At 40.0% G+C, this 25,845-nt stretch overlaps 3 protein-coding genes across 3 annotated transcripts in view; all 3 read right to left on the bottom strand.

The window, feature by feature from the left end:
- Window positions 1–7,586, bottom strand: part of uvrag (UV radiation resistance associated gene) — a 109,026-nt gene extending 101,440 nt beyond the window's left edge. The window contains exons 1-4 of the mRNA XM_008428245.1: window positions 7,265–7,586; window positions 2,468–2,585; window positions 910–944; window positions 363–524 (exon numbers count right to left, since the gene is read on the bottom strand). Of these exons, the coding sequence (XP_008426467.1) occupies window positions 363–524; window positions 910–944; window positions 2,468–2,585; window positions 7,265–7,369 (420 nt within the window). The 5' untranslated portion in view covers window positions 7,370–7,586. The remainder of the gene's footprint in view (window positions 1–362; window positions 525–909; window positions 945–2,467; window positions 2,586–7,264) is intronic.
- A 1,332-nt stretch (window positions 7,587–8,918) lies between these two features.
- dgat2 (diacylglycerol O-acyltransferase 2) lies at window positions 8,919–20,234 on the bottom strand. The gene is made up of 8 exons (XM_008428244.1): window positions 19,937–20,234; window positions 17,519–17,647; window positions 17,281–17,388; window positions 15,936–16,006; window positions 13,488–13,692; window positions 12,965–13,139; window positions 11,638–11,822; window positions 8,919–11,044 (listed from the first exon to the last, which is right to left on the bottom strand). The coding sequence occupies exons 1-8, from the start codon at window positions 19,974–19,976 to the stop codon at window positions 10,890–10,892; spliced, it is 1,068 nt and encodes a 355-aa protein (XP_008426466.1). The 5' UTR covers window positions 19,977–20,234; the 3' UTR covers window positions 8,919–10,889.
- Window positions 20,235–25,009: 4,775 nt separating this feature from the next.
- Window positions 25,010–25,845, bottom strand: part of mogat2 (monoacylglycerol O-acyltransferase 2) — a 17,199-nt gene continuing 16,363 nt past the window's right edge. Inside the window, exon 6 of the mRNA XM_008428243.2 lies at window positions 25,010–25,492. Coding sequence (XP_008426465.1) covers window positions 25,338–25,492 — 155 coding nt within the window. The 3' untranslated portion in view covers window positions 25,010–25,337. The remainder of the gene's footprint in view (window positions 25,493–25,845) is intronic.

Raw genomic sequence — 25,845 nt, 5'->3', positions numbered from 1 at the left:
TTCAATCCATCATCTAGAAATGGAAATAGCATGACGCAAATAAGACAAGGTCGTCCAAATAGACTGGCACTAATCAGAGAAGATGCCAAGAGGCACAAAGCTGGACAAGTTGGGAGGCAAAAACAAACAAAATATCAACCATCAGAAACATACTCTACTAATCTGGATTTTATGGAAGATTAGCTGCGTTTCCATTGGCCATATAATTGCACAAAATGTAATTACAAAAATAAATTTGATAAATGGAAACACACCGTATGTTTGAAAAACTCAAGTTTTTCAATCATACAGTGATTGATAAACGGCTCCTTGTTGTTCACATCTCCTCAATAAGCACATGTTGTTGTAAAAAGGTTGCTCACCTGTTGCCCTGTGTATCTCAGGCCGTCCAAGTTGACCTTCCACTCAATGAGGAGCTGGTACTGCTCCTTCTGCCCTCCCCAAATCCGAACCACAAAGCAAGACACTGAAGTGTCCAGGAGGTCCGGGAGCATACCAAAGTCCAAGCTCCGCCAGGTCGGGTTCTGGAACACACAAAAATGCACAGCTGAAATCTGGCCGACACAACGAGAGTCAGAACAAACGGACTAATTGAGGTTTCAGAATTAAAAGGAAGACATGAACTGGCGCACGTTTTTTAGAAAAGCTGAGCTAAATCTTTAGACACAGTGAGTGAGTGAGTGAGTGAGTGAGTGAGTGAGTGAGTGAGTGAGTGAGTGAGTGAGTGAGTGAGTGAGTGAGTGAGTGAGTGAGTGAGTGAGTGAGTGAGTGAGTGAGTGACGGTTATTGGGAGGTAATTCTGCTGGTGAGAATTAGAAAGAATGTCTTCTTTCTTTGCTGTGCCAAACAAAATGAAGTAACATCTTCAACCGAGGACAGCAGATGGAAACGAAGGTCAAGTGTACTCACCAGTGAGTCTCGAATGACTTCACTCTTGTAAAAATCTGGAAAGAGAAATACCCAGAGAATAAATGCAAATTAAATACAGGTAGCATGTGTGTTTTCTTCAAACAGGAGAATCCCAATGATAAACCAGAATTTTTTTTTTTTTAAATGTAAAAATCCTTATTCATATTATTATACATCTACTTCCACTTTTCAATCCTGCAAAATTACCTTAACATGGTTTTTCACTTGGTAATCTTACCATCCAGATTTTACTTTAGCTAATTTTTCCTTGCATTAAGAAGACATCAGAGTAATCTCACACATTACGTATCAACGGACTCAGTATGCAGACGAGGAAATGCACCATCTCCTTTCTTACCATTGCCTTTGGAATGTGCACTGGATTCAATCTTACCTTGTGTTGGTATAAAGAAAAGTTTTCTTCAAAGATTTTTGATATAAGGTTTGTGTGGAGCAGCTTCAGGTAATCAATAGCCTCTTTTGCCAAACACAAATGAGCGACACCGCCACTTTTCCAGCCTCTCTTTTGATATGTTGTTTTTAAGACTAGTTGTGGGTTTAAATAGCGTTTCACTGGCGATGTTTTCATGAAACATATAATTGCCCAGTAATATTTTTACATTTCCTGTCTGCTTAACAACTTTTTATACAAAAACACGGTGGACCGCTTCGACGCCCCGACTGCCGGGCTTAGCAAGTTTTCTGGGAGAAACCCCGAGACGGTCGATGTGACCGACTGATTGAATGCAGCAACACATCAGAAGCATCGTCACGTTTTGGTTCAGACACCATTTCCTGTTTCCAGAACACTGGGAGGGTTAGGTAGGTTGTGCTGCTTCAGAACAGATCACTGGACTTCAGTAGTGCTGCGACTTGATAACGGAGCAAAAATGCAATTGACGCTTTAGAATCACACAAGTGATAACAAGGTTAACGTTTTATATTTCCTCCGCTGAGTTCGCCGTTTAAAACTACCTGCTTTAATAGTTCAAACATCCCTAATATAAAAAGTCATAATAAAGAGTACTTATTAGTTTTATTGTTATCGCAATACCACAAAGTATCATGATGACACTTTAAGTCCATAACGGCCACAACTAGTTTCTATGCATTATTGCAAACAGTGGAAAACGTCTTAGCGCTACCACAGATCCCAATATCCAAGAAAAAAAAGCCAACTTCTACAGTTTTCCGTATTTTAGCTCTTGCAGGCACAACCAATCGGCACCAATGAAAATAAATGCAGCTCATGGATTGGATGGTCAACATACTCACAGCGCTACAGACTACCCCACAACACAGAACAGGAAATGAGATTTGCCAACACAGAGTCTGACCAACGTCCCCTGATAAGGTTTACAAGTCTGACATGCAGAAAAGTAGGTATATGTTTTAAAAAGAAAATTGTTTGAACTGTCAAAGTTACTGCACTTTTTTGACTTCCATTTTTCCATTACATCAACTTTAAGTTTTTGGGGGGGCTTTAAGTTACAGTTCATATTCAATGATGTACGTTTCGAAAAGTTTTGATATTACAACGGAGAAGGTTTCCACCGACCTCTAGAAATGCGGTCTCCTACGCAGAGGTGGAGGGTGAAGTAAGTGTCCAGCAGTGGAGAACCATTCCTGTTGACTATGTTCCTGGCAGCAATGCTCCGGAGATGACGCAACCGTCTCTGTTTGGCCAGAGGAAAATAAAAAATAAATAAAAAAGAGAGAGAAGGAGTGAAAAACAAGGATGTGATTCATCATGAGCAGAAAGCCAACATCAGAGCTGTAGTTTGCAGTTTCAGTTTTGTTCCAGGGATTCCTGTAACCTCCACAGACATGCAAGAAGTTGTTTTTGTAAAGATAACCTTTAACGTGGACATGTTCCCGTGTTTCAATGAATTAAACACGGGAACTGTTAAACCTTCCTTAAGTGGAAGGTTTAACAGAAGGCAGCAAAGTTCTTCGTTTCACCCTTTTGACTTTTCGACTTCTGTCTTTCATGGAGCAAGTCAGGTTTTGAAATACTGGCCGCCTTTTAGGAAATCTCCGAGTTAAGAGGCTCCACTTCCTAGAGAAAGAGCAGCGTCTGCTGTTTTAGGAACGCTAGCCCTGCTAATCGCTTGTGCAAGATGCTAAAAACCGTGTCGGATGTCAACTTCATAATATTTGTCTCTGTTCTGAAACAGTAGTAAAACCCTGTCATGTATTGCAGTATAACGTCGTCTCGCGTCCAATTGAAACAATTTGCAGAAGTTCACATCAGGGAGGCGAGACGGAAACTTTTTAAATGCAGTCTTATATCTTCACAAATGAAATTCTAAAATCTTGGACACAGGAGTTGGTCGCAAAAGTTCCATCAGCGCTCATCTTTTTGCTACGCAAGTATTCATTTTAATGTCTCTCTCTACGTGGGTGAATGCATATGTGAGTCAGTGGGGAAGGATGAAAACAAGGAATTACATTTGGCCTTGACCGGTCGGTCCAGCCGGCTTCCTGCAGGCGAGCAGAGGCAGAATCTAAGTCATGAGATTCCCTATAAGATTACTAACCCTAAGAAACAAAATAACTGATTGTTCCACTGGGGACTTTGAAATCCCCTCCTTACAAAATGCCACTGCACATTTGTGAATGAGCTGCAGCGGAGACGCACACACAAAAAAAAAGGGATGTGATGGAGCTACGGCAGGGAACTGGGTTCTTCAAAGTAGAACTACGTGAAACACATGGCGGGCAGCTGAGAGCGAAATGAAGTTGTCTCAAAGTGCGACTCTGGTGTGCATTTAGTGTAACAATCACATTATGTGAGAACTAGCTTTGCTCCGAGTGTCTGAAATGCATGACTGAAAAGGCTCACCGTGGCATCTGAAACAGATTCATTCTAAAAATAGACTCGATATAAAACAACCCGGAGAACACAATGCGTGCAGATTGCAAACACCTGGAAAAAAAAAACTTTGCTCAAACTCCCCACATGTACGGGGTGCTGTTTGTAAAGTTAGACAGAAAAAAAAAATAATAAATGAACAGTAAGAATTTTAGTTTGTCGTAGTGGGGAAAATATGTCATCGTTTATTTTTCATAGTCATACTTTCACCATGTTATTCCTACATTCATAAATGCCAGGCTTCCAAATTAAATATTTTGTTCACAAGCTGAATATTGCATTTTCAAACTAAATATTTAAACTACTACCTAAATATTAAACTACTACATTTACGTCTGAGCTAAATATTTAGTTTGGAAAATAAATATTTAGTTTGCAAACTGCATTTACTTTTAGTTTAGTTCCAAACTAAATATTTGTTTTCCAAACCAAACATTTAATTTCCAAATATTTAGTTCGCAAAAATAAATATTTCATTTGGAGCCAAGTATTTAGTTTGAAAACTAAACACCTATATGTTTGAAAATTAAAACTATAGTTTCAATACTGACTTAACTAGTTGCAATAAGTACTACAACATTAACTATAACTCAGGTATTGTTGGACTTTAGGGATGAATACTGAAACTTTCTCAACCAGCAAAATATTAAAGTGCTGATCCGGTTTGCAGTGCTGCGTAAGAGTGCCAATATGTTGGAGTGCAACCACAAAATAGTTAAAGTTCACACTACTACCTGCAATCTCTTCTCCATTTTAGAAAAATGCTGAATAATGCTGGCCTCATATTTGGTCTTACTTGTTGCGTTTTAACTTTTAAAGCCTGCCTTTATCGATGTGGTGGAGATTTTCTGGTTTTCTGATAGTCATTGAAAGCGTTTCATTTCCCAGCACTACACCAGACAAACAGCTAAATAAATTGTGACATTCACCACATAAAATGTATTCAGAAGGTTCTTCCAAGAAGCTACCAGAAATATTGTAGCTTTCTAAAAACAACAACAACAACAAAAAACAGTCAAATCTTTTCCAGAGAAATGATGACTAATGTAAGCAAAAACTTCCCAGAAGAGCACACACAAACTTCCATCTAATATCTTGCAAGCTACCTGCTGGCAACTAAAGTTAAACTTGCCAAACAAGACAATGATGATGCAATATTTTTAAAAGTAAAAATAAGCAGGAGGCACATATGGCCGCCGCAGAATTACTCTTTCCTCCATTGACAGGAATAAGTTTCAAAATGATTATTCTCCAGTCTGGCACTGTTAGGCTCAAACGGTTGACCTTGGTTCTCGTTTTATCACTGTTTACACATTTCTGACTCGTTGGAGGCTCTTCCCTCGGTTAACGTCGGTGAACCTCTTTATGTCTCCAGCCTGGAGTAAATGTAGTTTGCGGATTGAGCAGGACGGTCCAAACAATTCAATCTAGACGCACTGTTAGAAACGGCACAATGCTTTTTATTGCATAAACGTGTTCATGAGGTCAACAGCTGTCATGGACTGTGTTTACATATTCACATGACAACACATACAGGCGATGTATGGAACAATCTCGTCACAGTTGGGGGTCATTGTAATGTTCTGAATCCGTCACGTTAGAAGGCTTTAAAAAAAAAATTAGCTAGCAAATATTTTATGCATGTTTGGAGAATTATCCCCCCCCCCTGATTCTGGACGCTGTGCAGCTGGAAACATTTTTACTCCAGGTTTAAATAAATCTCTTAGATCAATACTAATGAGCAAGGGTTGTATCTAGGTCTGTCACAATAAACAATAAATCAATTAACCGTATGATAAATGGAAGCAAACACAATCATTTCTACTTGCATCATTTTTCGTTTTTCCTCTATCAAAAACTGGATGGCAAAATTCTTCATTCTGGAGTTTTTGTCTGGACTAACCCTTTTTTGAAGGACAATTTTGTTTGAGGAGACTTCAAAATTATTATCTTTTTGTTTCTGTTAAATTTTTTTTGGGATACTTTAAATGTCTTCCAGTTCCAGTGATAGATGTTAGTTAGAATTTAAAGTTTATTGATACTTTAAGAATGTGTTCTTGAGTTCTTTAGCCACTGCCATTACATTACTTGAAAATGACCTCAAGACAACAATATTGATTATCGCTCATTGCAATAACTTCTGGGACAATTTATTGTCCAGGAAAACTTGTTATCCTGACAGGCCCAGTTGTATCCCCAACTCTAGCATCTCTGTGACTAGATGTACAACCACAAAAGCGAATGAAATGATTTAGCAGTGCTTCCTAACAGCTGATTGTGTAAATGAGCTGTTAGTAAATCATGACAGTCATGAGGCTGTCATGCAATAACAGCCTTCAGCCAGAGGCCTCTTCAGATTAGCTGCAAGACTGGCTGCTACAGGAGATCCTTTCACCTTCCTCTGAAGACTCCTTGATAATGAGTTACGACAACATTTACTTTCCCTTTGGGATAAATAAAGGTTTTTCTGAATCCATTTGACGTTCTTTGATAGAGGATTCCCATTTAAGCATCTCAAAGCTCATCTGATTTCTAAAAAAGTAAAATGTATCGAAACATAGTGTGTTGGTGACAGTGTTTGTAGACGTAAAGAATCCAACTCATGTCTGCATAAAAATGTTGCCATGCAAAAAGATATTGAAAGGTCCAAATTGTCAGCCACATTACCATGATAAGCTGAGTGATATTTCACAGGCCTGATTATAGGAAAATTGAGTGAAAGAAAGACGTTTAGGATTGTTGAATTTAGATCGTCATCAGATAGAGGGAAGTGGTTTAAGAAAGTGAAAAAGAACAAATAGAATCAGTTCGTCCTTGAATCTTACTGTTTGTTTCGAGCCAAAATGAAGTCATCCGCACTGAGCACGCTTCAAATAATGGCTTACACTAACACAATGACGCACTGTTGTTTTTAGAGGCTCTGGCAGAATGAATGAATGAGAAGAGTATGATTTTTTTTTTTTTTTACCAACTTCCCGATTTAAATTAGCAGCAAAGCTAAAATAAAGCCTGAATTTGAGAAAATTGCAATAGAATTGCAGGGCAAACAACGCAATGACATACCCTGCTACTTTCCCCCCCTTCAGCTGAGTGACCTGTCACATGCAGATGGGCATAACGACAAGTTCTGTCACATTTTCAGAAGCACAGCTGCTTGGAACAGAAATGCTATGCATTTTACGGTAAAGATGCCCCTAAATGGAGCAGCAAGAGGCCCGTTTTAATATTTCAAATGCAGGTGGAGAGGATTAAAAGACGCCGGTGTCCCAGAAGGGGTCAGTTTATTTCCTGTGAGCTAGCTGAAGTAAGCTAGCTGCGGCTAGCTCACTAGCTCGCAGTCAGTCTGACAGGCCTGGTTTCTTCTGGCAGTAGTTGTAAAACTACAGCAGAACACAAACACATGACTCCGGCCAAGTTCTGCTCAGTCCGCCTACGTTCCGCTGGTGCCGAAGAGTATATTCAGGGGGAGTTTGCGTTTACCTGCTGGGATGTGAGTTCCACATGCAGGGCTCGAGAGGATGAAGCTCCAGAGTTGGTGACAGAGGCGGCGGGGATAGCAAGAGCCCGACCGGTGATGGAGTTCATCCTCCTCTCGGCATCTAGCGAGTCTTCTTCTCATTCAACAAAACGCTCCATTCTTAGCATTTCAAAACAAAAGTTCACCAAGTGGCGGGCAACCACGACAGACACGCAGTTACGAATGTTCATGTGCGTAAAGCTTTCCGACAGCTGTCAGTCCAGCAGCCGGACGTAAACAAAGTACGGGCTATTCTGCTACATTTGCTTCGGAAGTCCGTCTTTGAATTGGAAGTACGTCACTGCCGTCTGTGATTGGCTTAATGTGGCATTTGTCAAGCAAGGGCGGGGCTGAATCCTGGCAAGGTGCATTCCTATTGGCTGAAAGAGCTGTTTGTCAACCAGGAAGGGCCTAACGTCGGTGGAAATCTGTCAAATCTGCGAAATATGAGGAAGTTGTATGAGCAGCGTGACATGCAGGTGACAGAAAAACGCTGGGCTTCATAGTTTTTCTATCAGAAAGTCACTGAAATCGAACAGTGACTTTCTGATAGAAAGTCACTGTTCTATCAGTGACTGGTAGTCTTTTATGTGAAATATAAAAGACTACCAGAAACGTAAAGTTTTTACATATTTTCAGTATTCTTTAGATAATTACAACCATGATGGAATTGAGGATATAAAGAACGTACAATAAAATCAGTTTTATCTGAAAGATATTAAATTAAAAAAAAATTAAAAGTTCTAGTTTTACAGTAAAAAGGCTGAATATACAATGTTATATTTTATACAATTTTATACTATGTTATTTTTTCTGTTAAATGTTACACTAAAAAAAGTGTAGTTAGCATTAACATGTAAATAAGAAAGTCAAAAATACTCTAGGAAGTCACATACATTATACCAAACAACCACCAGGGGGCGACACCACCACATTGCATCTTTTTACAAGCAAAGGACTTCGTATTATATGGATTTTAGCTGACCTATTAATTTTTTTGTTTTATTTTATTTTGTTGTGTATTCTTGCACAATGGCAATAAAGGAATTCTGATTCCGATTTGTTTCTGTAAGCATGCATATGAAAACAGACTTGTTTTTGGTGGTAAAACAGAAATTAAGTACTTTTTGCCAAAAAAAATGCTGGGATTTAAACATCTGTACTTTTGCCCAAAGGTTATTTCTATTCATCTTTTTCACACTTGGGTATTGTTGCAACCACAAAATGTAACATAATTTATTGTATTTGATTTCTCACACAAATTGCTATAAAAAAAATCATTTTAAAAAGCACTCTTTACTGCCATTACAGCTGCAAGCCTTCTGGTGACATCTCCATCAGCCTTGCACAACTAAAGGCTGAAATCTTTATACACTGAAGTTTGTAGCTGTGATGTGACCAAATATTGAAAAGTTGAAATGGTATAAATACTTTTGCACCAAGGCATGTAGATTCTGTGCAACCAGTGTTGGTTCCTTCTCATTGAGGAACATTTGACATGTCAATGGGATGTTCTAATTATCCAAAATGTCAGAGTCTCGGTTACGTACAGGATGTTCAACGGTGCAACTGAAACAGGAAGAAAATGTTTTTGAAAAAAAGGCAAGGACAACCAAGTCTCTTCAAAATATACAAAAATTTTATTTAAATAATGGAAGACAGATGATGTCCATCACAAAGGCATCTCGTTTTTTTTATTGCTCTGAGATTTATCACAAGGATTTCACTACTCTAAAGGAAGTCACAGTGTTGAGACAAGAGGAAATTGCTCTTCAAGCTTATCGACCACCATCATTCACAAGAAGCAGCCTTACTGAATCAGATGATTCCCTGTTCTGTCGAGGAAGGGGATAGCCCAATGCCTGCAAGTACCAAGTAGCTTAAAGGGATAGTTCCATATTTGAAGTAAGGTTGTGTTCGAAGGTTGTAAGAAATCAATCTCATCCGCAAAACTTTTTTGCACAAATCCAGATTAGCTGTCAATGCTAAAGCTAACAACTAGCTAGCGAGGGGCAAAATCAACTTACATCAACTCCTACCTACCTCAAAAGAAAGCAGCAATTTCCTTGAACGCAGTTTAATGTCCCTTTGGACCATCGTTATGCTTGCATTGGGCAACTATGTACACCATGTCTGATTTTTATTTACACAGGAAATTCAGGTAGGAAGCAGAGTGCCATCAGTGATCTTCGTTACTGTGAATTAAGCAGGTCAAATGCTGCACACAGGACAATCGTTGGTGGCACAGCCTCCATTTCCTGTGTAAGTAATCATCTACTTCAAAGTAAATAACGCTTTAAAGCAAACATGACAAATGGTTTAAAGGTTCATGGAAATAAAGTTGGCGTATTTTTAAGACTGAAGTTCTTTTAAGACAAAAGTATGCTTTGGTATTGGTCTGCAAGATCAACAAATACACTAAAGGATGTACCAAAAAAAAAAAAAAAAAAAAAAATTATTTCAGGTAAGTTAGTGACTCCTTGGAAAGTTTTAACAGAACCTCACTTCAAATAAGTACCAAACTCAAAGATGTACCAAGAATCAAGTTAATATCAACTTACTTATTTTCACTGATCACACCTAAGCTACAGTTCTGCAATGACACACAACATACTGGAACCATCAGGTGTCAGGCATTCAGTTCTCTAACTGACCCCAACCTTGTCACTGCTGCTCTAAACTTAAAAAAAAAACAACAACAAAAAAATTCAGGACAGAAAAATTTCAGTTTTCATTGCATAGATGAGTGCCACCTTTCCCGAATCAAAACCTGGAATGAGAGAAAGGAGAACATAAAAGCAAAGCAGCAGGAGGGTCACTTCCCGAGGAGAATCTGATTATCAAAGGCAATTTTTCGAAGACAATCTCCAGAGCATAATTGATAATCAAAAAAAAAAAAAAAAAAAAAGTGCATGAGAAATATTCTTGAAAGGATAGGTCAAACAGGCTTTTATCCCTTCAGCTGAATACAATTAATACTTTATGGCAATAACAATTACAGGCAAATGTGTGCTGTCCATCAACCATGTCGATCCAGCCTGTAGAAAATGTACACTTTCTGTGTACATCTAATCACTGCGTTCGAAGGGGTTGACAGGAAAAAACACATCTTTAGCTAAATTAACATTTGGGCTTGTTGACTCATTATTAAAGTGGTGCTTTCCACTTGCATTGTATGTGCATTTAGCATGTTATGTGGTTCTAAAGTGTACAAGGAGTAGTATATGAATGCACAGGTAATGGAAGATGCTGGCAGGTTTTCCAGATTACTTTACAGCTCCATCTAGTGGAGGTTACCCCCCTCTGCACCGATGAGACGGTGCACATCAGAAATTTTCTCCAAAAAAAGGCACAGCTTTTGATGTGGTATTTGGTGTAACTTTGACCAAAAAAAAAAAAAGTTCTGCAGTGAGGCCACTGTTCTTGAAACCAGACTTATTTTCCTAAGCTCAAGCTGTGCAAGTGTGAAAACTGTTTTTGTTTGTTTTCCACCAGATGTCGACATGCGTACGGTTTCACTGTCCAGACATAAACCAGACCGCTGAGGCAGAGCAAGGAGGGAAGTTCAGCAGGAACCTCCTCGTCCTCTCACTGGATGTGCAGGATGTCGCTCTCTTTCAGACCGAAGCGGGTCTTATACTTGTCAAAAAGGCACCGGAGAGACCTGACATACATTCCATGGTACAGGTCCACCATCTCCTCTGTTGGGTCCTCAATTTTAGGCACTGTGATCGGCTCCCCGACTGTAACAAGAAGGAAAGAAAGTGTTAAGGAAATCTTGAAGAGGGTCTAAAAAAAGTTGAGTGGTGTGGAAATTCTAGTTTTAACAGTACAGCAACGCTTATCCAGAGCTGGATTTTCAAGTATGTGGGCCTCTGGGCTGAAGCCAGTTTTGGTGCCCCATCCACTACCTAATGAACAGATAGTCCTATACATCAGCAGGTATGAACCGATCTATAGTAGATTTAATATGTACCCTGGCCAGTTGCCCCATGTTGTTCTAAAAAAATAAATAAATAAAAAAAGTACTATAACATTATTTTCAAATACTTGGGTATTGTTTATGTTCATAAAAATCTCAAAATATTTATGCAACTCACCCTTTACGTAGGTGAACTGGAATATATTATAGGAACTAAACATTCCATGGGGCACCAAAAAATTAAAAATTTTGTCGTAAAACTTTTGAAAACCATGTACTGGTCAATAGACCAGTACATGGTTTAATAATAGCCAATGTTTGTAGCCGCAATGTGATAAAAAAATGAAAAAGTTCAAGGTGGTGGGAATAACTTTGCAAATCAGTGCATCTGACATGCATAGCAGACAAACTTGCCTATGGTGGTGATGGGATTGCAGAAGGGCACGATGCCCCAGGCGCTGCCGTAGAAAAGGCACGGGGCAAAGCCCAAGATCTTCTGTAGCCTTTTCTGCAGAGCTCTCCAGCAGGTCCCCTCCTCAAAGATCACCTGCTTGTAGGCGTCGTTCTCCCCAAACGAGTACACAGGAACCAGGTCGGACCTAAGCGATCACAAAGAAAGTGTTGTAACTCGACCGTTTCTTGAAGTCGAATCGGAGACCACAAAAAGAGAGGAACGAAAGAAATATTTAGCCTCGAGCGGTGTCTAGGGGATGCTGATTTAGATATTCCTTTAATAAACATTTCCTTCTCACCGATCGCCATCTGTTGTACCCAACCATCCAGTTAGTTTTAGAGCCTACATTATTAGCATTTATGCTTTTATCGTTATACAACCATTCTATCAGAAAATGACCTGGCACCAACAACAATCATCACGCCAGATGGCTCAGTGGAAGACGTGGCAAACGTGTGAATTTTAACACGTCTCGACTTAACCAAGCCACCTGCTTTTATTTGACAACAACCACCAAAAGAAACACATTTAAAAGAAGGTGTGTTATACTTTTGTTTACAGCTTACTAGTTGCCTTAAGTCAGTTTAGGTTGCACAAGAACACCATTGGCACCAGGAGTCCGTTCTGGGGAAACACTTGAGTTTTTGTCCTTGTGAGGCATAAGAATTATGCAAGGCGATTGCACGAAAGGGAAACTTTCAGGATTAAACCTTCTCATTTTATCCGAGGCAACGTTTTTATTATTTTTACAAGAACATCGTCCTCAAGCTAGTTTCCCCCCATATTTATAACGCCCTGAACTCAACGCTCCTGGCTTATGTGGGTTGCAATGCTAACCTAGTTGTTATGAATGGAGGTCTTCATAACTGCATGTCTTTTTCCAGCAACTTCTAAGCTTCTTAGAAAAAGGTGAACCCAGTGATATGATAATCCTGCCATGTTTGGGCTAGAGATACAAACCAAGATGACTTAGCCGTGCGGTTAATAATGGCGCTTAATGTATTGCCGAGCGCAGGTCAGGACCGGTTAACTCAGTTTGACCTTTCAGAAATGGTAGTCCATGCCACGTGGTGCTCAACACAGCATGGCACATTCATAAAAGATTTGGGAGCAGCTCTCTCCCTCTCTGGGCCTTTCTAAGGTTAATCATCCCGGATTTATCCAGTCCTGTGGTTCACAGCAGAGACATTTTCATAACGGATTTGGCCGAGGCTCGTATTTTGAGACCTTGAAGTTGGTGTGGGTGAGTGGGTGTGTCCGTGTCCCGGTAATACGGCGGACGCTCACCCTTTTCGCAGGGCCAGCTTTACAAAGCCCTTGCGGTTCTTCAGGGTGACTGAATTTACGCCGGGCACACAGTGCAGAGACTCTGCTGCTCCTCCGACAACGATGACCACAGCGTTCCCCGTCCCGTTGCACGAGAGCAGGTAGTCTATGGAGTGCCTGTTCACTGGGCAGATGCCTGCAATGGGGAAGAGATGAGGAAACATCAGATCATTTTTATCATGTGTTGACATGGAAAAGAGGGTTTACTTTAAAGATGTGCAAAAACAGAACTGTGGGAGATCCCTTTCCATCAAAGCAACATGCCCAACGCCCTGAAGTAACCCAAGTGTCTCGAAGGCATCGATGAGCAAAGATAACGCCAATAGAACAAAGAGCCCCCTCAGAGCTCTTTGAGCTCTATAAAAATCAGTAAAATCAGCAGATCGAAGTAAACAGAGACAGTTAAAGCTGGACAACAGGACGAGGGTCAGCTCTCGGACAAATACGCTTATCAGCATCGTCAAACACGGCCCCGGCGACTCACCCCCAGACATCAGGTAGTCTCGAAGGACAGGCAAGCGGAAGTTTCCCGCCAGCGTCGCCAGGGATGGCTTGATCCCGGGAAATTTCTTGGAGAATCCCGTCGCCTCCGTACCAAAGTTGCAGAAAGCACCAAAGCAGAAGATACCATGAGGGTGGTAGCCCAATATGTAATTCCGGTTCGGGAGCAGATCATGGGTTTTAATGAGCTGCAAGACAAAGGGAAAAATGAGGCTGGTTGCCACACCTCTGTATGAAGGTTTAACAACCATGGTCATGTTGGAGCTCAATACAGAGGGGAGGCTTAAAACAAAGGGCAAACTATGAAGAACTACAGTTTACAAAGGGCTGGAGGACACGGCTGAGTTTCATATTAGTCAACATTGATGACTGTCGATAATTATTGATTAGTTTTTTTGTTTTAAATATCTGAAATGCTGCCAAACTGGTGGTATGACATTTCCTGTTTTACCACAGTTCTCACTCCACACCGTTGTCGTTTATTTTTAAGCAGTTATGAGGCTCAACGGTGGCAAAATCTGAAACCGCTGCTGTTACTCAACAGGTTGTTGCTAGGTAACCAAGAATGAGTGAGTCAGTTGATGCCACCCACCTCGTCTAGCTTGTCATGAGAAGTTGAACAGCTAAAGGCTTTTCTTCTGCCTACATCTCCGAGAATGCTGCGCGGTCCTGAATCAGCTTTTTTTTGTTATTTTATGTGCTGGAAGGCATTAGACAACAAAACGACACCAACTGATCCGTTATTGTTTTTAGAAATTGTCTTTACTGAGGATCTGGGAACTCTGCCAGGGTTTTACTACAACTAGGACATCGTTATCAGCTCAAACCAGACAGAGTTCTCCTCTCCCTCCTCAAACGCGGTCATAAAATTACTGACCCAGTGCACATGACATGCACCAGCTCAGACGGGAAACTCTGGACTTTTAACTTTCTGAACCATTTCAAGATCTTTAATTAATCCTCAAGCTGTAAATGTGAACAACGCTGCTAGAAGGTGCCTGAGCAGCTGTGCAGAGTACACGGATCCCTCCATCGTAGCAAGACAAATCTTAAGGTTTCATTAGGAAAAGGCGACTGTGTTTAAAATTGTTAATGTAGTGCCGTGAGTCGATATATCCTGGACAGGAAGAGGAAGATTGAGTGGAATCCCACTTCCACACAATCACATCCTCAGACTTTGACTTTTTAGCCTCCAGCTCATAAATAACAGCCGCTTAATCACAATGGATAAAGCTTGCTTGCTCTTCAGCTAATTGATTCCTCGGCACATAGCTGGTTTTTTTTTTTTTGACTCATGCGCAACTTGCGGTCATATTGATATTTCTATCGCAAGACAAACATGAGGGATGCCCGCTGGATCTGAAACGGGCAAAGACGAGTGGCTGCAGAGGACAAACAGCACAAATCAATACGATCCACAAAGTTCAGCTCCCTCGCATTAATGCAACCAAAAACTAGGCTTTTGTTTGTCAAATTGCATTCTTTAATTTATTCAAAAAGGGTTTTTTTTTATTCTTAAATAAATCTTTTTGTTTAGGCTGCTGCTTTAGCGATCCCCACATCAAATCCTCTGACTGCATCTCCTACGTTTGAGAACGTCTTCTACTGTCTTCTTCCTTCGTGACAATAATCGATATTTCTTCAGTCTCATTTTTCAGAAGAACTCACATACTATTAAATTATGATCAATTATAAATTATAACGTCCTCTGATCTTCTTAAGCTCAATGAACTTTTAAGGACTCTGATCCGGTTCGACTTACTCAGGCAGTCCCCCACAAATTCTTGAAAGAGGGAAATTATCTGAAATCTTTCAGATCAAGATCCGCAAAAAAAATCGTCGATTAATTTTAAGATTAAAACATAATCTTACATCTGATACAGTAAACCAGAAACTAAAAGTGCAGTTTTCCATCTCCACAATTGAATCATCACATTAACCGTCATTCTTCAGCTTCAGCAGCTGATGATTCAGAGAAAGCCCATCGACAGCTGACTGTAAACATCTGATCTGTTTAAACGCGCACCAGTCTTCACCTTTGACCCGACCAGTGGCAGCTACTGTACCACCCTGTGCATGCTGCCAGCGTGAAGGTGTTTTCGTGCTAGTGTGATCACACACCCTGCTCTGGTCAGAAACAACAGCACTATCAAGCAGAACAAAGGCTCAAACTCCAAGCCAACACACACCCTCCATTAACACGACGGGACAAGGGACACCACTGCAGCAGACGACCGATAAGCCTTATCTGTAGGATAATGGCAGACATGCACACAGCTGCTGAAGTCGTACGGCGGAGACTCTGTCCGCAATGTCAGAACAAATAAAGTTTCAACGATTTAGTTCTCTTTTGATTGCATTGTCTCCTGATGTTTAAAGTCTTGCAGCAGCTTAAATTAGCAACGGTTCACTGGACTTTTGACGTAATTACCCTGACGGGGAAGTAGTCTCGGAAATACGTCCATACTGTCCAGTTCCTCACCCAGGATGACCTCCTGCCACCTGGAGAGAAAAACGAGACTTCACTAAAACATGAAAGAAATGAAGACCAGCAATATTCAAAACACTTAAATTATATTTGTATTTGCTGGAATTACCATTTTATATGGGGTTTTAACATCCTTGCACAAGCCTCACGTTGCCATACTTTAAGGCCTTTTTACTGCTTTTATTTTCTTTCTTTCTTATTACACAAGAGATGCCAACAAACTTACTTTCACTTGTAAATGTATCAAAAATGGCTTACTTTATTAAATCGCTTTTTTTAAAAATATATATATATATATATTAGTATATATATATTAGTATATATATATATATATATATAGGGATATTTTACATTAGATAAAAACAGCATCTCAGAAATGGGCTTAAATTTTACTGGACAATAAACTGTAAAATTGTAATGTATGATAATATTGATTTGAGACCCTGTAAAAGTAATATAGTGTTAATGGCATAACGATGCAAGTCTGCCCTCTGAATAACTAATAAACTTCAATTTTGCAACAAAAAAAAACAAAAAAAAATTGTAACACTGGAAGCAGAAGACATTTTAAATATGCAAAATAGGACAACCGAGAAAAATAAATAAAATGGATTATGATGTCTCTGTAAACAAAACTGCCCTCAATAAAGTATAGCTCTGAAAGTAGAAATTATCAAGCTCATTTGTATTTATTGTTTAACTGATTAATTGATTAACCAGAGCCAAAGAGAAAAGAAAAATTAAGCCGAATGTTACTTTTCTTCTCTGCGGTTGACTATTTGGAGGCTGCAGGCTGAAAAACATTGTTGAACTAATTGAGAACAGAGTGAATAAAGAGTTGCAATATAAAATGAAGAACTGCAGAGGGCTGTTTTTCTTGTCCTTCAGAGACAAAAATGCCTTTATTTTGTTAGATTTCTGGTGAGAATTGTGCTTTGCAGCATCACAGACTTATAAAGGACAGTACAAAATGTATTCTTTTTATAAACGCAAGCAAACAGGAAACCAAGAGAGTCGATGGATTGGTATCGACTCTAATAGCCTACCAAAGTGTACCGTTTCCTGACGATTTTGTGAGGGGAACCAGTCGATGCACAATGCACTCCTTGTTTCCGCCCATCGTTGCAAAAGAGCTTACCCAACGCCGTGAAAACACAGAGTTAGTCACTGTACTAACTCTGTGATGACAACCCAGCGACGTTCCTGCACGCCCTCACGTACGTTCGCTATGTGCGACGCAGAAGTAGCCGGTTTCGCCATCCTCTCGTGTGTGCGCTTGTTTTCTAACCTCGTTTCGGGGTGTTCCAGTCAACGATGAGCCAGGCGGTGTAAAGGGCGGCAATCAGCCAGCAATCGGTGCAGAACATGTAGATCAACAGCAGCGTGCAGGCGATACCTAGACGCAGAGGGGCTTGAAGTTACCAGACCTTAAGCTGAGACCAATGAGCTAACACACACACACACACACACACACACACACACACACACACACACACACACACACACACACACACACACACACTCACCCATGGCTAAGAAGGAGACGACAAACTGCAGCACAGAGATGACCTGCAGATGCTTTTCCATCCTGGAGCTGCAGGGCCACAGCGCCAACGGAAGATCCTGAAGGGAGGAGAGGATGCTGGAGCCGGTGCCTGGGTGGACACAACGCGTGCAAGAAGAGGTCGACATCAATCCAAGTTCAACCGAGTCCAAGCAGGACATGAAACTAAACAAAGAGTTAATGATTTCCCAAAAAAGGCAGCGTCCAGTCGTTTCATTTGAAAGGACCGCTGCCTTCGAATGCTCACCACCAACTCTTTTTACCGGCTGTTCCAGAACGTCGAAGTCACCAGCTACTGGGCATGTGAGAACTGATGACAATGTGACCACATTAACGGCTACTAAAGCTCGTCACGCTGAGAGCCAATGGAGGAAGAGAACCAGGAACACGCTGCCATCTAATCCCATCTAGGGATGCTGAAAATAACCTCCCTCCAGGATTCACAGTTACTAAATACCTGTAAACTAGGATGCTGCAGCTACTTAAGACTCCCACTGGTTCAATGTGCATCAGAGCTGCACTTCCATTTGTACGGGGAGGGATCTCCTCAGAAAGTGTTCAAAGGAGTACGCAAAAGAGGACAAATTTGCCGTTTGTCTACAGAAACCAAAAAGCCGTAACGGAACATCAGGAGCTTCATCATGCTGTTGTTCCAGTGTTTATGAGGTGGTGGGGTATGTAAATAAATAGTTAATAACTGTACAAATAGATCAGACTGCACACACACGGTTTTATGAACATAATCATAGAGAAAATGGGGAAAATCTATATTTTGGCTCTAGTGTTTGGAGTGGAAATCTATTTATGTTTCTGTCCTGAAAGCTTTGCTAAGGAGATATCTGGAAAAAAAAAAGAAAAAAAAAAAGGTGAAGCTGCAGAGGTGCAACTCTTTGTTATGGGGATCTTACTGCTGATGAGCAAGACGTGGGTTTACATCTGTGTGTGAGCGTCCCGCCCTGTACCCGACGTGGTGCAGAGCCTAGAAGAAGGTGGAGATTTTTACTAAGTCCCTTGAATGCACTGGTCATTCTTCAAACCGACATCTTTTTACAGCACCGTGAATGTCTGACCTTTCATATTTATATGTGCCCATATATTCAGTTTTGATAACACAGTTTAGATGCAGCTGTGGTACATTGTGGTTGTTCAAGGTACAAGTAAAACATGTGCTTTAAAGATCTGTAAAATTTCAAAGCAGTTTCAGCCCATATGATGGCGAGTAACAGAAGCTGTGGTGGAGCTTGTTGCAATAACCAATTAATCAAATAATCGCATGATACTTTAAAAAGAGATCAATCATTTCCAGTCTGATGATTAGTACTTTTTTGATCATTCATTTTATTTATGGTTTTGGGTGTTTCTGTTTTATTAATCATTTTTTGTTTGCTGCGTTTTATTGTATTCTGTACAAAATTCAAGTCTATTAGTGTTTGAGCGGTAAAATTAGCATCATCATGCTACTGCATGCTATTTTTATGTTAGTTCGACTCAAAATGACAGTATCATTTCTGGGACAATTTTAACTTCTTCGGTGCTCACTTTCTTTTTTATGTTTGAACGTTCTTCTACGGAGATGCCAGAGAAAGGGTTTAGGGAGTTTCCTCCCCCACCTGTTGCTGCACACGAGCAGTTAACTGGCTGAACAAAGGATTATAGACATTCCCTCCCACTTACAAAATGTCAAATTTGGGATTTTAGAAGGATTTCCAGCTGCCAAAAAAAGAACAAGGTTCACGATGGCATTGAAACAAAGGGGCACCACCCATCACTCCATTTCTAGAAAACGCTGCTTTGAAATTAGTGCTGGAAAACTACAAGGAGCGATAAAGCATGAAGGAAAAAAAAATAGCAAGAGCAGAGTGAGTGAAACGCTCGTTTTTTATTATTATTCACATTTTCTATGCCACTTTATGAAAAATTTTAATTAACTAAACTCAAATACAGCAAAGCAACACTGAACAGAGGTCTTTATTTGACTTGAGTAATGTTTAACTTTGGGTGACACGATAAACATTTAGGGCAACAATTACTTTTTTTTTAAAACAATCAGCTCATTTTTGATCTTTGAAATGTACATTCAGCTGCTGCCAAAGACTAGTCTTTAAAAGAAAAAAGGAAAAAAAAAAACTATGAATGCATGAAAGTTAGAGAATACAAATCAAACCCTCCAAAACTGCACAACTGACAGTCTCATCATAAATATACCAAAAATGCAGCATCTTCGTAAAACGTTTCAGCACATTTACCTTCCAAAATTAAGAATTTGTGAATAAACGTTCGTGTCTTTATCCTGAAAAAAAATAAATAATCCTAATTGGACCATGTCTGATCTCTTTGAGCACTACTTTCGCATCAAAATCAAATAAAAACCAAGTCTCACCCTTCAGGACTCCAGAATAGGCAGCAAGGATCGTCTTCATGGCCCAGACGTCTCTGTGGTTGACTTGTTTCAGAACAACTAACCGTGAGGAGTTTGCTGGCTGTCGCTCCGAGTCTACAGCTCCTCTGACATCACTGCGTCCAGCGGCAGCTGACTGAAGAGCCGAGCGGGCATTTATTTATTCGGATAACAGAGGCTTTTTTGCGGGTGAGTCTGAGTGAGAGCGTCCTCGAGGTGCGGGGGAAAACGCGGTGCCGCGCGTGGCAAAACTTGTTAAAGCAGTGGCCGCGAGACGAGCAGTCTGCGTGTATTTATGCGTGTGTTTAAGGGCGGTCACGTGGGTCAGCTCAGCTGCTGGTGAAAACAGTCCGGCCTCCACCTCTACATCAGGTGGAGGGGAGTTCTTACCATGCGCTAGAGTCCTGATAAGTTTTGTTTTCTTTATTAGAAACCACAAATGAAAAAAAAATTAGTAGAAATCTAAACTTTGTTTCTTTTTTCAAGATTTTCTTTAGGCTCTAGTGACCCATGTTGAGCACTAAATGGACAGGAAATGGGAAGGAGAGAAGGGGAATCGAACCAAGGACAGCTGCGTTGAGGACTATCCACTAAAATATCAATTAATCGATTTTTATTCCGGACGCAACAGCCAGGGTTCATATTACAAAGAGAAAAGCCAAACTAAGAAACGCAAAAAAAAACAGAAAAAAACCCTGCGAAGATATAAATAAGTTAATATGCTCTAAAACACTCCAGCACATTTTGTTCACTGTGTTACAAACAAATGACGACGCCAGTGATTCTACAATCTTCAATTATGCAATTGACCCTGATAATCTACACACATCTGTATGGTTCCTGAGCTCAGCAGTATATGTGGGTGCAACCATTAATATATATTACAGGTCAAGTTTTATTCCCTGTTTTTGTTATTTTTAACAATAAAATAATAATAATAACAAAAAAAACATTAAATGTCTACATTTCCAGAGTTCCCTATCCAACATGGCAACATGAATAATAGTCACATTGAAAGTTGTAGTTATAAACTGCTGTGTTCACTGGCCCTTCTGAGTTTTCTGACTTGCATCCAGAACACACCGACACACCTTTGACCTTTCACCGACAAGACCTGCTTTTCTCCATTTTTCCTCCAAGACTTTCAGTCAAGTGAAAACACTTATTTCAAAGAGATAGCATCCTGAAGTATCACAGCAGAAGGAGTGAACAGTCGGGTTGTTTTTTCCCTGTGATATATTGTTTAAATGCATGTCACTGTACGTCAAAGTCCTTCTCACAGTCATAACGGTCTGATTTTATTTTGAACTCAGAGCGATGGCATTTCTTAGTAATAGAATCTATTTTTTAATGGCTTTATAACATTTTGTAACTTTACACTACCCATCCTTCTCTGATTGGTCGATGCGTTTAAAGACCAAAGATTGTTTCCAAATCTGTGAAATCTATTTAATCTACAGATTGTGAGACAGAATAGTTTATTAGCCTTAAAGTAGTTTGACATAGCAAATGATACCAAATCGATTTTAAATGAATACCATCAATTAAAACAGCAAAAAGTCTAATTAAAACGAGGTACTGGTGACATTGTTTTCATATATTAAATCAGACTTTTTCCTCAGCAGAATTTAAAATCAAGTTCGAGTTATCATTCGAAAGAATCTGCTGTACTTTGTATCTGATGCAACTCATCCCCAAACTGACACCAGGATGGGACCAGGCCAAAATTCACAGCCTCTGGATGAAATCTATGAAACTGACCTTGACATGAAACTGGTGTTGAGAAACAACTTGCCACATCGGGAATGTGACTGTGCATCTGTGCACTTGTGCAGCGTCTAATATCTTTTCACGTTAGAATTATTTCAGATGGGATTATTTCTCCATCGTTCGAATTTATGAATATTTCATCACTTTTGAGGTTAAATTTAAGGGGCTTTTGTCTCACTTTTTAATTTTCATTCATCTCATTTTTACATAATTCATTATTGATACATTATATCTGCTCAAAATTAAACATTTTAACCGTGCAATCTTCTTTTTGCACTCATGCTCAATAAATAAATGCATCGTTTTTCTTAAAATGTGAGGATTTCTTTGTCCTGAAAGTGCATGGCATTAGGGCTCTTGGAGTCACTGTTGAATTAACGAGGGTCTTATCAAGTGCTCCAGTCATTTCATTAGGAAATCATCAGAGCAATGCCAAAGCATATGAAAGCCAAAGTTCACAGACAGATAAAAATTCATGTGTTATTTAGCTCTAATAAAACAGCCGATTTATGCTGCTGGATCTTAAGTCCCAGATGTCAACTGAAAGCCAAATTAAGCCAAGCTGAAATGTAAATATTTCTGAACTGTTTTTGTCGTTTTTGTGAGAGAGAATAGCTAAGATAAGATGTACTGCGCGATTCCACGAACAGTGATTTCCTTTGCACTTTGATCGGAGTCTTGGAAAATAAGTCAATAATGTTGTTATCCTTGGGTCATTCAATCCCACCTGAGAGCTGCCTGCCATCAGTCACCAGCTTCTCCACACAGCAGATTCCTGAGCTGTCTGCCGTATGAATACACGCATCGTCTCTACGCATAAATCCATTGTTTTCCCAAAGTGGATGCTTATTTCTTGGCGTTTTGGATCTCTTGCATCGCATCTCAGCTGTAAATTTTCCCCACAGTCAGCGTTTTGTAAAGTGCAGCACAGACGCAGACAGAAGCTGCGCCCAGACGGTGTTGTAATGACCGGGGCATTGTCCACTCTGCCATCTGTGTAATGTGGAAACATCGGAGTACTTAACTGCTGTCTCATATTTCACGTTTCTGCCAAAGTTCACAGATGGCCTTATCACGGCCTAAAGCAAACGCGGAATCATTTTTATCGATCAGATGCCTCAGGCAGCGTACGTGCAGATCTTAAGAAAAAAATAGGCTTGCTTTATTGTTCAAGAGTAAATATGACGTAGTATGACGGTGTTGGAAGCTGAAATCCAAAGACAACGGTCAAGTCTTGATGTGGTTAACATAAAACAACAACAGCAACCAATATAACAGCTGAGTTTGTAAGGCGTAAGAGATGCCAGTATAAATCCAGGCAAATTGTTCCCGTATAATAATAAAATCAACAGGTTTGGTGGCTGTAAACTGTGAAACTTCAGACCAAACTGCAGTTTCACAGTGTACGTAGCCTGGTAGCAGGCTATTTGCTAGGCTATCCGGCTGTTAGCTGTAGCTTCACATGTCTTTATTTAATCTAATGCTGTCTAACACTTTGAAAAAAGACACTAAGGAAAGAGTACTAAACCAAAAAAAAATCAATACCTTATAAAAAAACTAATTTTGTTCTCATTTAGGCGACAAAGATCATGGGAAAGAAACGGCAAACGTTTGAGGATAATATAGAACACTTTTTAGTTTACTGACGGTGACTTTGACAATTTTGTTTAAATGTTTGGTCTATTTTTAAAGGTCTTACAGTGGATTAAAAAAAAAAACAGGTTCAGAAAAGGTTCAAAACATTTTTTTTTAATATTCTAAAGTTTTTTCAGAAAGTTTCTGAAAAAGAGGCACCCATTAACTCCAGAGAATAGCACTTTTTTTTTTTTACCAAATCAGAGGTTATTGCTGTTCTGGGATAATGTCTCCACATAGTGATGCAACGTAATGTCTTTTATGTTGTTTCAGAAAGTTACAGGCCTTGCACAAAGCCCCAAACCCAGACAGTCTGTGTTAACACACAAAGTCTGAGGAAACAGGCTCTACCCTCCTCCTCAGCACATCTCCTCTCATTAACCCAAAAGAAAATCAAATCTACACTTTTGACTTTGTTAATTATATTTTTTGGTTTTAGTTTGAAACTTTATTCCAGCTACATGACTGAGGTCCCAAAACATCAGGCACTTGAAAAAAATTTTCTCATTAATTGTAATAAAATATTCAGATAAAAACATGTGAAGTATATTACACATTTGATATGTGCATTTATCAAATAGGACTTAAAACAAATTTGACTTTGTGTTGTAATTCTGAAATGTTGCCTTCAGGAAGTCGTCACATCGCTCCTCTATTAACCCTTTAACAACGTTTTACCAGCGTTGCACTGAGACGTAGCTCCTACAATGAGCTCAGCAGATGCTCAGTTTTACAAAGTGTATGCTAATTGCTGTCGGCTAGTCTGAAGGAGCCGGGTGGGGGAGTCATGAGGGACGGCTGCTCTGTGAGTTGGAGCTCAGAAGTTTGGAAACTGCAGCTCTGAGGAGAAGCTTCGTCCTTGAAGCCGCCGCTCGGTCCACCCAGGCGTTTTGCGCAGCTAAGCGGTTGCCACGGGAGATTAACGGATTTCACACACATGAAAGAATCAAAGCAACACCCCAGGTGTGTTTTTGATGAGGGAATAACATAACATGACTCAAAACAAATAATTTTTACATAATACTGCTCCTTTAAGAGATATAAATAACGTAAAAGTAGCACATTTGCTCCAGAAAAAGATGATTTGTTCTTTTTCAGTGGGAAGGCGGTGGGCTTCTCTAGTGCCACAAAAAGGTTGTAAATTGACTCACCTCTAAATATTATGAACCTATATTTATTTGGTGACTTATATAGCATGTCTGCAAAACATATTTTCATTGAAAAAAAACATTTTAAATGAATTAATCAATTATAACAACAAAAAGTGAGCTCCAGAGAGCAAACAACAAACAACAGAGAGCAGCAGGTATCACCAGAATTTTTCTGTCTCACTGGGAGATTACCTGGACCACATGGGAGCTGAAGTCCTGACAAAGTCCGGTCCATTTCATCTGTTCTGAAAGGGGTCACAACATTCACGGCCTAATCCGCTTCTCTAAATACCTGCAAAACAAAGTGGGGCTAAAAGGGCATCTCCTTTTCTTTTAACTGTGTCTCCAATCCGAGGGAATTGGCTAAAAACACGTTTTACACAGCAGGAAACAAGAGTTACAGGTTCAATATACTTTAATGATTGTATTCATCTGAATCACAAACGGACATCAAATGTTTGTACGTTAAAACTTTATTTTTAAAAAACTGATTTAGGAATATTTAGCAGCAGATGAAATAAACACAAATGAATTAGCCATACAAAAACAGCATTTATTCAATAAATGTAAAAAAAACAAAAACATTCTTGGTGCTTTTTTATCATTCAACCACAATTACATTTTCATGTAAATTAAAGAAAATGCGGTCAATCTTTGCAGTTTAGCTGAATTCAACACTGACTGACGTACCAGGAAGCATTATTATCACTGGGAATGTTATGGCAGGTCCACCACTTAGAGCTAATTCAGATCAAATTGTTAAACTATCTGAACCCCGAGCTTTAGATATAAATAGCCGTTCAATTCCCCGCCTGCTCGGGTCACGGTCAGACAAAGTTCAGATGAACGTCCTTGTCTACTCCATAGTTGCCTTTGTGCTTGTCGAACAAGCTGCTGAGCTCGTCCATGTACAGCTGGTGGAGGGCGTCCAGGTCCTCACCCCTCGGCTTCTCCTTCTTCTCCACCTTGATCGGCCGGCCAACTGCAGAGAGGCGACAAGGTGCAGGGCGGCCTGCTGAGAGCCGGTTTGCAGCGCTGCATGAGGCGTGTTTACCTAAAGCACGTGCCGTGCAGGAGGGCAGCGGGCTGTCCAGCATCACAGGGCTGTGTGGACGTCTGTGAGCGCTTGTGTTCAATGTCACATACGACTGATGAGACGCTCGTGGTTTAAACTCAGCAGTAAATGTTGCATGTATGGTAATGAACAGTGCCTTGCCATAGTGGTTGTGCCTATACTGATGTACACAAACATGGCTGCCAGTATTGATATTCAACATAAAAGTTGTTGTTAATATGTACTGATATATTATGTGCATATACACACACACATATATA

The sequence above is a fragment of the Poecilia reticulata genome, linkage group LG14 (genome assembly GCF_000633615.1).
Source record: "Poecilia reticulata strain Guanapo linkage group LG14, Guppy_female_1.0+MT, whole genome shotgun sequence".
Classification (NCBI taxonomy): Eukaryota; Metazoa; Chordata; class Actinopteri; order Cyprinodontiformes; family Poeciliidae; genus Poecilia; species Poecilia reticulata.
The sequence above is the reverse complement of the archived record's forward strand: the minus strand, read 5'-3'. Positions and strand labels throughout refer to the sequence as shown.

Excerpts from the sequence above, each read along its gene's own strand:
- dgat2 (XM_008428244.1), bottom strand. The coding sequence starts at position 19,976 with ATGAAGACGATCCTTGCTGCCTATTCTGGAGTCCTGAAGG. Across the intron at positions 17,389-17,518 it reads CGTCTCCTTCTTAGCCATGG|GTATCGCCTGCACGCTGCTG; the intron begins GTGAGTGTGTGT and ends CTCTGCGTCTAG. Across the intron at positions 11,045-11,637 it reads CAATCCCATCACCACCATAG|TCGGGGAGCCGATCACAGTG; the intron begins GCAAGTTTGTCT and ends TTCTTGTTACAG.